Source organism: Anomaloglossus baeobatrachus, chromosome 11, assembly GCF_048569485.1.
Source record: "Anomaloglossus baeobatrachus isolate aAnoBae1 chromosome 11, aAnoBae1.hap1, whole genome shotgun sequence".
NCBI lineage: Eukaryota > Metazoa > Chordata > Amphibia > Anura > Aromobatidae > Anomaloglossus > Anomaloglossus baeobatrachus.
The window spans coordinates 30,151,129-30,162,932 of record NC_134363.1 but is presented as its reverse complement, the minus strand read 5'-3'; the positions used below and the strand labels follow the sequence as shown (position 1 = coordinate 30,162,932).

Genomic DNA, 11,804 nt, shown 5'->3' with positions numbered 1-11,804 from the left:
ACCGCCGTGATCTGCGCTCCCTCCCCTGTCACCGCCGTGATGTGCGCTCCCTCCCCTGTCACCGCCGTGATCTGTGCTCCCTCCCCTGTCACCCCCGTGATCTGCTGTCCACTCTCCCTCCACCTCTCACCCCCGTGATCTGCGCTCTGCTCACCTGTCTCCCCCGTGATCTGCGCTCTCTCACCTCTCACCCCCGTGATCTGTGCTCCCTCACCTGTCACCCCCGTGATCTGTGCTCCCTCACCTGTCACCCCCGTGATCTGCGCTCTGCTCACCTGTCTCCCCCGTGATCTGCGCTCTCACCTCTCACCCCCGTGATCTGTGCTCCCTCACCTGTCACCCCCGTGATCTGCTGTCCGCTCTCCCTCACCTGTCACCCCCGTGATCTGCTGTCCGCTCTCCCTCACCTCTCACCCCCGTGATCTGCTGTCCGCTCTCCCTCACCTCTCACCCCCGTGATCTGTGCTCTGCTCACCTGTCTCCTCCGTGATCTGTGCTCTGCTCACCTGTCTCCTCCGTGATCTGTGCTCTGCTCACCTGTCTCCTCCGTGATCTGCGCTGCGCTCCCTCCCCCACCTCTCAACCTCCCCGATCTGCTGCCTCCTTCATCTCCTGTGATCCAGCTCCCTAGATCCATCCTGTAGGGTAACTATCCCCAATCTCACCTCCCACTCCCCTTCCCACCCATCCCCCCCACCCGCCCCCTCCCCCCATCCTCTGCCGCTCCTGCATCCACTGCGCCCTCTCCCATCCGCCTCCACCCTATCCCAGCCACCGTCTCACAATCACAAATGCTCCCTTTATATGCCGCTGCCCCCCCCATCTGCTGCCGCCCCATCTGCCGCCCCCCCCCCATCTTCCGCTGTTATTTTTTTCTATGCCATGGGGGTCTAGTTTCCAAAATGGGGCCACATGTGGGGGAGCTCCACTGTTTCGGCACCTCAGGGGGTCTCCAAACAGCATGGAATATGCTAATTGTCCCAGACAATTTTGCGTTTGAAACGTCAAATGACGCTCCTTGCCTTCCGAGCCCTGCTGTGCGCCCAAACATTTGAGTTCCACCACATATGAGGTATCTGCGTACTCAGGAGAAATTGCACAATACATTGTATGGTGCAATTATTCCTGATACCCTTGTGAAAAAAAAGCTACCTGGTTGAAGTAACAATTTTGTGGTAAAAAAGGGTTTTTTTTATTTTCACAGCTCAACTCTATTAACTTTTGTGAAGCCCCCAGAGGCTCAAAGTGCTCAATAAACATCTAGATAAATTCCATGAGGGGTCTAGTTTCCAAAATGGGGTCACATGTGGGGGAGCTCCACTGTTTCGGCACCTCAGGGGGTCTCCAAACGCAACATGGAATACGCTAATTATCCCAGACAATTTTGCGTTTGAAACGTCAAATGACGCTCCTTGCCTTCCGAGCCCTGCTGTGCGCCCAAACATTTTATTTCTACCACATATGAGGTGTCTGTGTACTCAGGAGAAATTGCACAATACATTTTATGGTGCAATTTTTCCTGATACCCTTGTGAAAAAAAAGCTACCTGGTTGAAGTAACAATTTTGTGGTAAAAAAAGTTTTTTTTATTTTCACAGCTCAACTCTATTATCTTTTGTGAAGCCCCCAGAGGCTCAAAGTGCTCAATAAACATCTAGATAAATTCCATGAGGGGTCTAGTTTCCAAAATGGGGTCACATGTGGGGGAGCTCCACTGTTTCGGCACCTCAGGGGCTCTCCAAACGCAACATGGTGAGGCTAACGATTCCAGCTAATTTTCTGTTCAAAAAAGTCAAATGGCGCTCCTTCCCTTCCGAGTCCTGCCGTGCGCCCAAACAGTAGTTTTTCGCCACATATGAGGTATCTGCGTGTTCAGTAGAAATTGCCCAACAAATTTTGGGGGTTCATTTAATCCTGCTACCCTTGTGCATATGCAATATTTGAGGCTAAATTAACATTTTTGTTGCAAAAAGTAAAATGTTCATTTTTTCCTTCCACATTGCTTTAGTTACTGTGAAGCACCTGAAGGGTTAATAACCTTCTTGAATGTGGTTTTGAGTAGCCTGAGGGGTGCCGTTTTTGGAATGGTGTCACTTTTGGGTGTTCTGTGTCATGTAGACCTTTCAAAATTGCTTCAAATGTGATGTGGTCCCTAAAAAAAGTGGCTTTGTAAATTTTGTTGTAAAAATGAGAAATTGCTCATAAACTTTGAACCCCTATAACTTCCTTAAATTTTTTTTTTTTTTCCCAAAATTGTTCTGATGTAAAATAGACATGTGGGAAATGTTATTTATTAATTATTTTGTGTCATATCTCTCGTTGGTTTTAGAGCCTAAAAATTCAAAGTTTGAAAATTACAAAATTTTCAAAATTTTCGCGAAATTTCCGTTTTTTTCACAAAGAAATGCAAAAAATATCGGCCTAAATTTACCACTAACATGAAGCCCAATATGTCACGAAAAAACATTCTCAGAATCACCGGGATCCGCTGAAGCGTTCCAGAGTTATAACCTCATAAAGTGACACTGGTCAGAATTGCAAAAAATGGCCTGGTCTTTAGGGTCAAAATAGGCTTGGGGCTGAAGGGGTTAAACTTCCTTGCTGGAGCTACACTTAGCTCCAGCCCACACTCCTCCCCAAACTGAACTTCAGACTGAACTAACTACTGTTTTCCCGCCCCGGGCTGTCTGGACCCCTGGGTGGGCGTGTCCCAACCTCCTGGTTACGCCCACTGGTGTGTCTATCTTTCCTTAAGGGGGGTGACTAGGGTTTTCTGGTTGGCTGTGTGTTTCCTAGTGAGGGAACGGTGTGATGCGGGGTCCTAACTATGAGTACCTGGTTTTGCCAGGGCGTCACTCTATCACACTACAGCCCATTCCTTTCCTGGGGGGTAACAGATTAAATCTGGTCAGGCGAACAGTAAGGCATGGCACTCCAGCATCTCCACCATCAGATGTAACCCTCAGGCCACGGATAGTTTAGGATCCCCTAGCTAGCGAGACAGTATAGGAGCCCCCAGTCCATCGCTATCTGCTCTCAGATTGTCATACGTTGCCTAAGATATTTATTTATGTCTTAATTTTGAAAGGAGTTAATAAAAGTTACAATTTCTATTCACGATATGGTGTTTACTTGTGTTTTGTCGGTTCATGCACTGTGAATCTTTAATTTTTAAAAACAGACATTTGATTCAACTATTTGTACTTAATTAGTGTCCAATTTAGAAAAAAGTCAGAAAGCACAAAATATCAATGCTCAAAGCCAAATTTTATTGCAAGTATAGTTTACAATTTTTAATTCCAGAAATTGATGAGTTTCTGAGTCATCTTCTCAATCAATATGCTAAAGGTTTTGCATAGTAATTTCTGAAAACCGGTTAAGAACCAAAAGAGGTGTCATTACAATATCCATCCAGGATATCATACACATGTCCCATTCTACTAAAAAACCCAAATCTGCATATTTATTCATTGTTTTATTCCCTGTCAATATCCTGATGAAAGTTTACTATCCAGTAGTTTTTATAGGCGTGTGACAACTTCTGTGGGTGGAGTTGTAATGACAGCCATATTGGCTGTTGCTAACCTTTCCTCATTTTCACAAAACTAATTTAAGAATTAATTAAAGATGATTTCAAAAATCTGAAAGGGAAAGATGACTCTTTTGTATACATAGATATAGATTAGAAGCAAATGCAAAAAGCTGCCTAAAATAAAGCATTAAAATAAAACTTCACCCTGTAACAGAATACCATTTTAGGTCTATCCTGTACTTGTTCATTTCAAAATATATTTTTATAGTAGTCAGATCTCCATTTTTTTTTTGTTACAGAGCATTATACTTAATATATTTACAAAAAATGCAAATTAGCAAAAATTGTAAATTAGCGCTCCTCCGGGAGGAAGGCGAATAACCATCAAGAGTCACGTACCGGTAGATGTCTACGAATGTTTGTTTTGTTTGTCTTAAATCTCTAGTCATGTTTCAGGTGAATAGCTGTGTATAGGTGGAAATATTGTTTTCTTTCTTATGGGCAAAAGCTAATTTTTGTACTTCTATCTAGAGATGAGCGAACCTTAGGCTCAAAGTTCGGGGTTTGGGCTTGGAAAATGATGTGAAAATCACTGTGGTGAGTATTGCACTGTTCTGATGTCTGTCTGAAGACCCGCTTTGTCTGTGCTTTGGGCAGTGTTTGTCCATCTCAAATGTACTGTATTGTTCACGGAGAAGTAAAAAAAAAAAATTCCCACCTGCCTCCGGGAATGTTTTGCTAAGGGCCAAAAGCAAAACACTTCCGGAGGTGGGTGGGCAGTGTATGGGTTTTATTTATCTCTCCGCGAACAATACAGCTTAGAACGCTGATCTTAAGTCAAATTTGAGATGAGCAAACACTGCCCGGGTCATCAGACAGACACTAGCACAGCGCGATACTCACCACAGGGATTTTCACCTCATTTTCCGAAACTGAACCTCGAGCCTCGAGCCTAAAGCTGGGTTCACACTAAGCGACAGCGACAACGACGTCGCTGTTACGTCACCATTTTTGGTGACGTAACAGTGACCTTGTAAGTCGCTGTTATGATCGCTGCTTAGCTGTCAAACACAGCAGAAGCAGCGATCATAACGTCGCTGTGCTACATGTGCAGAGAGCAGGGAGCCGCGCTTAGCGCTGGCTCCTTGCTCTCCTAGGTACAGTACACATCGGGTTAATTAACCCGATGTGTGCTGCATCTACATGTCACAGTGCAGAGAGCAGGGAGCCGCGCTTAGCGCTGGCTCCTTGCTCTCCTAGATACAGTACACATCGGGTTAATTAACCCGATGTGTGCTGCAGCTACATGTCACAGTGCAGAGAGCAGGGAGCCGCGCTTAGCGCTGGCTCCTTGCTCTCCTAGGTACAGTACACATCGGGTTAATTAACCCGATGTGTGCTGCAGCTACATGTCACAGTGCAGAGAGCAGGGAGCCGCGCGCACTGCTTAGCGCTGGCTCCTTGCTCTCCTAGCTACAGTATACATCGGGTTAATTACCTGATGTGTACTGCAGCCACATGTGCACAGAGCAGGAGCCGGCACTGGCAGCAAGGGCGGAGGCTGGTAACGAAGGTAAATATCGGGTAACCAGGGAAAGGTCTTCCCTTGGTTACCCGATGTTTACGCTGGTTACAGCTTACCGCAGCTGCCAGACGCCGGCTCCTGCTCGCTTCATTTCGTCGCTCTCTCGCTGTCACACACAGCGATGTGTGTGTCACAGCGGGAGAGTGACGACCAAAAAATGAAGCTGGACATTCAGCAACGACCGGCGACCTCACAGCAGGGGCCAGGTTGTTGCTGGATGTCACACACAGCGACAGCGACGGGACGTCGCTGCAACGTCACAGAAAATGGTGACCTAGCAGCGACGTCGTTGTCGTTGTCGCTGTGTGTGACACCAGCTTTAGGTTCACTTATCTCTACTTCTATCTACCCGGGCAGGTTACACAATTCTCAAGATCTCCGATCTCCATGGTCTAAATATTGAAATGTAACGTTCTGCTTCTGAGCTCTAAGGTCTGTTCCTTAAATACTCAGGAACACTTCGTTTTGTAAAGCCAACCCTTTTGTGATTCAGTTTGTCAGATTGTCCTGGCAAAATCAGAATTTTTGGCAAATATATAATTCTCCACTTTAGAAGTTGACAAACAATTCAATCTAACCGTCATCTCCTTTAAAAAAGAACTTAGCTCTGTAAATGAAATTTTTTTGTCAACTACTCTAAAAATATACTATGAAATACATCAGCAAAATTTTAAATTTAATTTCATATTTAGCTGAGAATTTAATGATTATTCACTTAATATTTGCAGAATTCTATTTAGATTTTATAGGAAGCGGAAAGAATTTTTTTAAGCGTCACGTTGATTCATCTTCTTAATTTCAAAGCAGAATTTGATTTTAATTATCTTCTTCAGAGTTAGATGTGTCCTCAGACTCTTCCTCTTCACTCTGATATTTAGGTGGATCCGTACACTTATAGATTGTTGCATTTTCTGCATTGACTCCAATCAACTGGCTTAAATCAAATTGGCATCCTAATTTAGACATGCATCCTTTGGATGAGTAAGTTTCTTTAACATCATCTGTTAAATAGAAGAATCAAAGCTATAAACAAATGTCATCAAGATTCACTTTGATAAAATGCGGTGAATTAATTTGTTCTAATATGGAACTTTTCACTTGTAATGATAAAGACCTTTCAAAGGATGAGTGATGATGGATGGTTCATCATTGAAAAGTCCCACTTCCGTGTCATTAGTTGTTGACCTTCATAAATGCCCTTTTCTAACCTTCTAAGAATTAAATTCACAATTTCACTACAGGATGACCAACTTATTGGTAACATTCCAAATGAAAGTGGTACAATGAAAATTGGCCACAAGGGTGTTAAAGAATTTGAGTTTGAGGACGGATATTCAATTTAAATATTATTGATTTTAATTGCCCTCTGTTTAGAGCAATGGGAAAAATTCAAATGTTGTGGCCAGTGATACACGCGTGAGATCTTTAGCTCCAGTACCTAACAGCTCTAACATCAGTACACAGTGTTCTTATACTGCCTCTTTCTTAAAATAAAACAATCACTGATCTCAGGGAGACCAGCCAGAGAAAACATTGCCGGCAGCCAGTGAAGGCGCTCAACACAGAGAGATCCTAGGTGCATTGCCCCCTGGGAAGTATACAAATCAAAAAGGTTCGTGGAGCCTCTGTTAGGAGTCTCGACATGGAAAATAGCCAGATATCCCTCCGGGAAGGACCTAGCCAAGGCATGGCTCTTTTTAGGAGACCACCATAACCACCATATTAAGTGGCCCTTTTAGTCGATATCCAACTTTTGAAGAGTTTTAAGATATGACAAGGGAAATACCAAGGCCAGGTATCCATCCACAGACAGCTGTTTTGGGGTATTGCCCCTCATCAGTGTAGAGTAGGATTCTGGTTAGGTGGGAGCAATGCCTAGTAGACCAGCAACACAAAACAATCACTGATCTCGGGGACACCAGCCAGAGAAAACACTGCCGGCAGCCAGTCAAGGCGCTCAACACAGAGAGATCCTAGGTGCATTGCCCCCTGGAAAGTACGCAAATCAAAAAGGTCTGTGGAGCCTCTGTTAGGAATCTCGACACAGAAAATAGTCAGATATCTTTCCGGGAAGGACCTAGCCAAGGAGTAGCTCTTTTTAGGACACCATCATAACCACCATATTAAGTGGCCCTTTTAGTCGATATCCAACTTTTGAAGAGTTTTAAGATATGACAAGGGAAATACCAAGGCCAGGTATGCATCCACATTTCTTAAAATGCGACTTCTAAGATTGTTAGACTCGAAAAGATTTGAAGATGACACATGGGAACCCGAAATCCACTACAATTATATATTATCAAGCAATGACTCATCTGGAAATAGCCCCAGTAAAATCCAGATGGCAATATAGGAACATGATGTTTAATAGGTCTATGAGTTTCAGAGATCTAATCTTCATCTGGACAAAAACCTTTTGTAAAGACATGTTTCACCAAGCTAGTAGTATTCTCATGGTGGTTTCTCAGATAGGGCCATGAACTTTTGGGCTCAAATCAGATGTTCAAATAAGAGTAAATTCCAAGCATCCCACATGTTTGGAAAATTGAGGGCTTTAAGATGCAGCATTGTACACCCAAGATTTGGGAGAGGGTATTCTGTAGGAACAATTGATGAACTACCTGCCCCAGAAATCAGCATAATTTATGGATCAGTAATATTCAAGGGCCGCTGCCAGATGACGTCCTGTTGATGCTCAGCTGGAAGTGAATGTGATTTCTTGTCCTGACGAAGGAGACTTGATCTCTGAAATGCGTAGACCTAATATACATCACGTTCTTGTATTGCGATCTGGATTTTACTGGGGCTATTTCCAGATGAGCCAGTGTTTGGTAACATATAATTGTAGTGGATTTCGGGTTCCCACGTGTCATCTTCAAATCTTTTTGAGCTTAACAATCTAAGAAGTTGCGTTTTCAGAAAGGGGCAGTATAAGAATACTGTGTGCTGATGTTAGAGCCTAATAACGTGAGCCTTATTTTAGAATTTTCTCTTGTTTTACCAAGGGCAAGACTCTATTGCACTTAATTGTAATTTAGTTTTTTTGTCTCAAAATGGCACCGACAAAGCATTTACTGAGACAGCTTTTACTTCTAGCCAAGCATCAACCGGATATCGTCTGGTGGGAATTGAGCCCTTAAATATTACTGATCCACCACTTATGCTGACTTCTGCGACAAGTAGCCCATTAGTAGTGCCTACAGAATCCCCTCTCTCAAATCTTGGGTGTACAATGCTGCATTTTCCACTATACCCTCAAAGCCCTCAATTTTCCAAACATGGGGGATGCTTGGAATTTACTCTTATTTGAACATCTGATTTGAGCCTAAAAGTTCATGACCCTATCTCAGAAGCCACCATGATAATACTACTAACTGAGCGAAACCTGTCTATGTAAAAGGTTTTCACAGCAAGTATTTCAAATAATCCAAGCTGAAGTCATCTTATGTGAGACCAAAATGAGAGAACTAACAACAGACCTTAATGAGCTCATTGATGCCACTAATTCCATGAAGGAATTATTGGAAGTGCTAAATATAAAACTGGCTGACAAAGAAGATAGGTCAGAACAGCGACAACACTATGAACAAGGCTATCATCAACCTATGCAAAATTTTACAATCAAGGCTATCATCCTATGCAAATATTCATCATTTGAGAGCAGCATAACCTATAGACAGACCCCCTGGTTCTAGCGATATATCACTTACTGAACTGTTTGATGGAGTTTTAATACGTCATCTATGAAATGTCACAAAATCAGTTCTAGTTTTGTTTTCATAAGATTTACCTGGTTTCCTTACTTGCCCAGCAAAAGTTACACATTTGTCATCTTTGGCTCTGCACATCATTAAATGGGTTTTATTACATTCTTCCAAAGTGTCCATTTCCAAGCAGGATGGGCACATAACTCCATTAGGCTCATCATATTCGGGCACTAAATAATAATTAAAACACAAAACAGCCCAAAATTAAATGGAAACAGTCAACATATTTTACATATAGTGATATGGAAGTGTAGACACTTGTCACCCAATAAAAGTGACAACTTTTTTGTAGTGACCCAATGTACAAGTCATGAAATATCTGATGTAGAAGCTATATACAAACGAGGCCAAAAGTGCATGGGAGGTGTGTGAACGCACATTGAATAAAAAGTCCGAGTGCATTGACACTACTCCCTTCCAGCTCTGTTTTACATCAAGCCTCTGGATCTGTTTTGGTTCTGGGTGTTAGGCACATAGCAATCGGGTATTGAAGATCAGAATCAATGTCCTGAACAAATTTTTAAGTTTCAAAAGTTACCAAATACTGTTGACTTACGTTGGCAAAAAATGTTGGTTCCATCAGGATCAGATGACCCTCTAAAGTGTATATGATGTTCATATGAAATTTGTTTGGCATAGGAGTGAACAAAAATAATGTAATATGTGGAATTTTAGCATGCTAGATGCTTTTATGTTGAGATAATCCACCATAGATGTCTTGGACCCCACTTACTGGTTGACAACAAATGTACCGTACATTCGGTAGAACCAAGAACCTAGGTACCATGCAATCGAAGATGCATTTCCCCTTTAACATACTGTCTGTCCGTATCCAAATGCTTTTCTAAAGAACTTACTGTTATAGAATCCATCATTGCAGCCATCTGTATCACAGCACTCCGTGTTAACCATAATATAGAGATTTTCGTTCACACGTCCATAAGGAACCTCACCACAAGGCATGTTATAAGCACAACCCTTCATTACAGAGTGATAACTGCGATCTACAAAAAAAAATATTTCACATGTAGTTATTTAATTTATCATTCATGAAAAATGTTATGAGAACAACAAGCGATAATAAGGCTCCAAAATACATTTGCTAAAGGACATCTTGCATTGGGACAGGAGGCTTTATAGATAAAACTAAGAGGATGTGGAGTACCCAAAATGATTAAAAATTCACAAAGGGTGTAAATTGATACTTACTCAATTTATAGTCCTCAGAAATAGTCATACATCGGTCACCGTCTGGACATTCTTTTAATTCATGTTTGCATGTGTCTGAGTCCCTCTCATGACAGTGGTAGCAATTGAGAGCCCTAGCTAGGATTAAAAATAAAATAATTATAATATTTACCAAAGAAAGGGTGACAAGAAAAGGCAAAATAAAAACTTGTAAAATGAGAAACTTATGAGTGGCAAGATCATTTTTCAAACTAACGAATGATAGTCAATCGTATATTGGGCACCGCCATGGGTACCTAAACATGTCCATAAAAAATATTTTCATATTTTGTAAAGCAGAGATCAACATGTTATAATCAGAAGCTTTGAATAACATCAACATCTTCCCAAAATAAAGAAACGGTTGGTAATTAGTTAGTAAAGTATCAAAAAATTAAAAAGTCTAGTCTGCGCTAAAAAGTACCAATACCGCCTTCATCATATCTCCATGATTTCTTGCAAGTTAAATATTTTATTATTCATTGGTATTTTAAAGGAACTTCACATTGTGTTGTGCTTAATGCTCATGGCATAGAGTTAAAGTTTTGAGAATAAGAATGGAATATTTCTTCTTGTTTTTATCAATTTGCATCAAAACCTTCTTAGTGATACAATAACTTGTCTCTCAGTAAACTCTACATATTTAGCAAGGAAATGTTTATTCCTTAATCCAATTTAAAGTATTAAATCATGAAACTCTCAACAACATAATAAAATCACAGACAGTTGTTATTATTCTCTTATTGGTGAAGCTATATACTAGGGCTTACAAATAAACTCTTTAATCAGACTTACCAATATGAAGTGAAAAGGCAAGAAGAAAGATGCTAAGTATCAAAGCTTTCATTTTTTGCTGCTTCTGAATATTTTGAGCAATCCTTCTGTGATTTTTCAAAACCAGTGCCTTCGACCAGAAAACGGAGGTTTATATATTCTCTAAGTCTGGAAAGGAGATGATAGAACATCAGTGATGGATAATGTTGATAGAACATTGCGTTTCAGTTTGGTACATGTTGACTATGAAGACATCAGCCATGGCAATTGTGATATATTATCATTTAATTTGTACTTGTAGTCAGTGACATAATGGATATGCCTACATTTTTTATGCCAAATACCACAACCAATAATCCTATTTGATCAGCCTTAGAGGCTAAGGGATTCATAACTATGCACATTTAGAGCAGACAACATGCTTATGTTACATTAGTTTACAAACTCTTAAAAATAATGTTGATACAAAGTACTGTATTTTTCAGATTATAGGATGCACTTTTTCACCCAAAAATTCGAGAGGAAAATGAGGGGTGTGTCTTAAAATCCAAATATAGCTTACTGTGAGGTGGAGCATTGGCACGGGTGCTTGTCTGTGCGGGCGGCTCGTTAGGTGGCCAGCTATCTGTGCAGGTGGTCACGTGCCTCTCTGTGCGGGCAGCAAGGTGCCTCTTTGTGCGGGCAGCCGGCTGCCTCTCTGTGCAAGTGGCCAGCTGCCTTTCTGTGTGGATGACCACCTGCCTCTCTGTGTGGGTGGCCGGCCGATTTCCTGCCTCTCTGTGCATCCATCTGGCTGGCAGTGTGGGCTGCAGTGGCTGTGCTGGCACCAAAAGCTGTGGTCGCTGTGGGGCGGGTGTCCCAGATGCTCTGTCAATGGTCTGGGCTTCAAATGATGGTGCCCAGAGTCAGTGCGTGTGCAG

The 11,804-nt window shown here is 42.0% G+C and overlaps 1 protein-coding gene across 1 annotated transcript; it reads right to left on the bottom strand.

Moving 5' to 3' along the window:
- Positions 1 to 3,247: 3,247 nt before the first annotated feature.
- LOC142256032 (phospholipase A2 inhibitor and Ly6/PLAUR domain-containing protein-like) lies at positions 3,248 to 11,052 on the bottom strand. Its single transcript, XM_075327527.1, has 5 exons — positions 10,906 to 11,052; positions 10,093 to 10,209; positions 9,741 to 9,887; positions 8,907 to 9,053; positions 3,248 to 6,117 (listed from the first exon to the last, which is right to left on the bottom strand). Exons 1-5 carry the CDS (start codon positions 10,955 to 10,957, stop codon positions 5,933 to 5,935), a joined length of 648 nt encoding a protein of 215 aa, XP_075183642.1. The 5' UTR covers positions 10,958 to 11,052; the 3' UTR covers positions 3,248 to 5,932.
- Between the last annotated feature and the right edge of the window lie 752 nt (positions 11,053 to 11,804).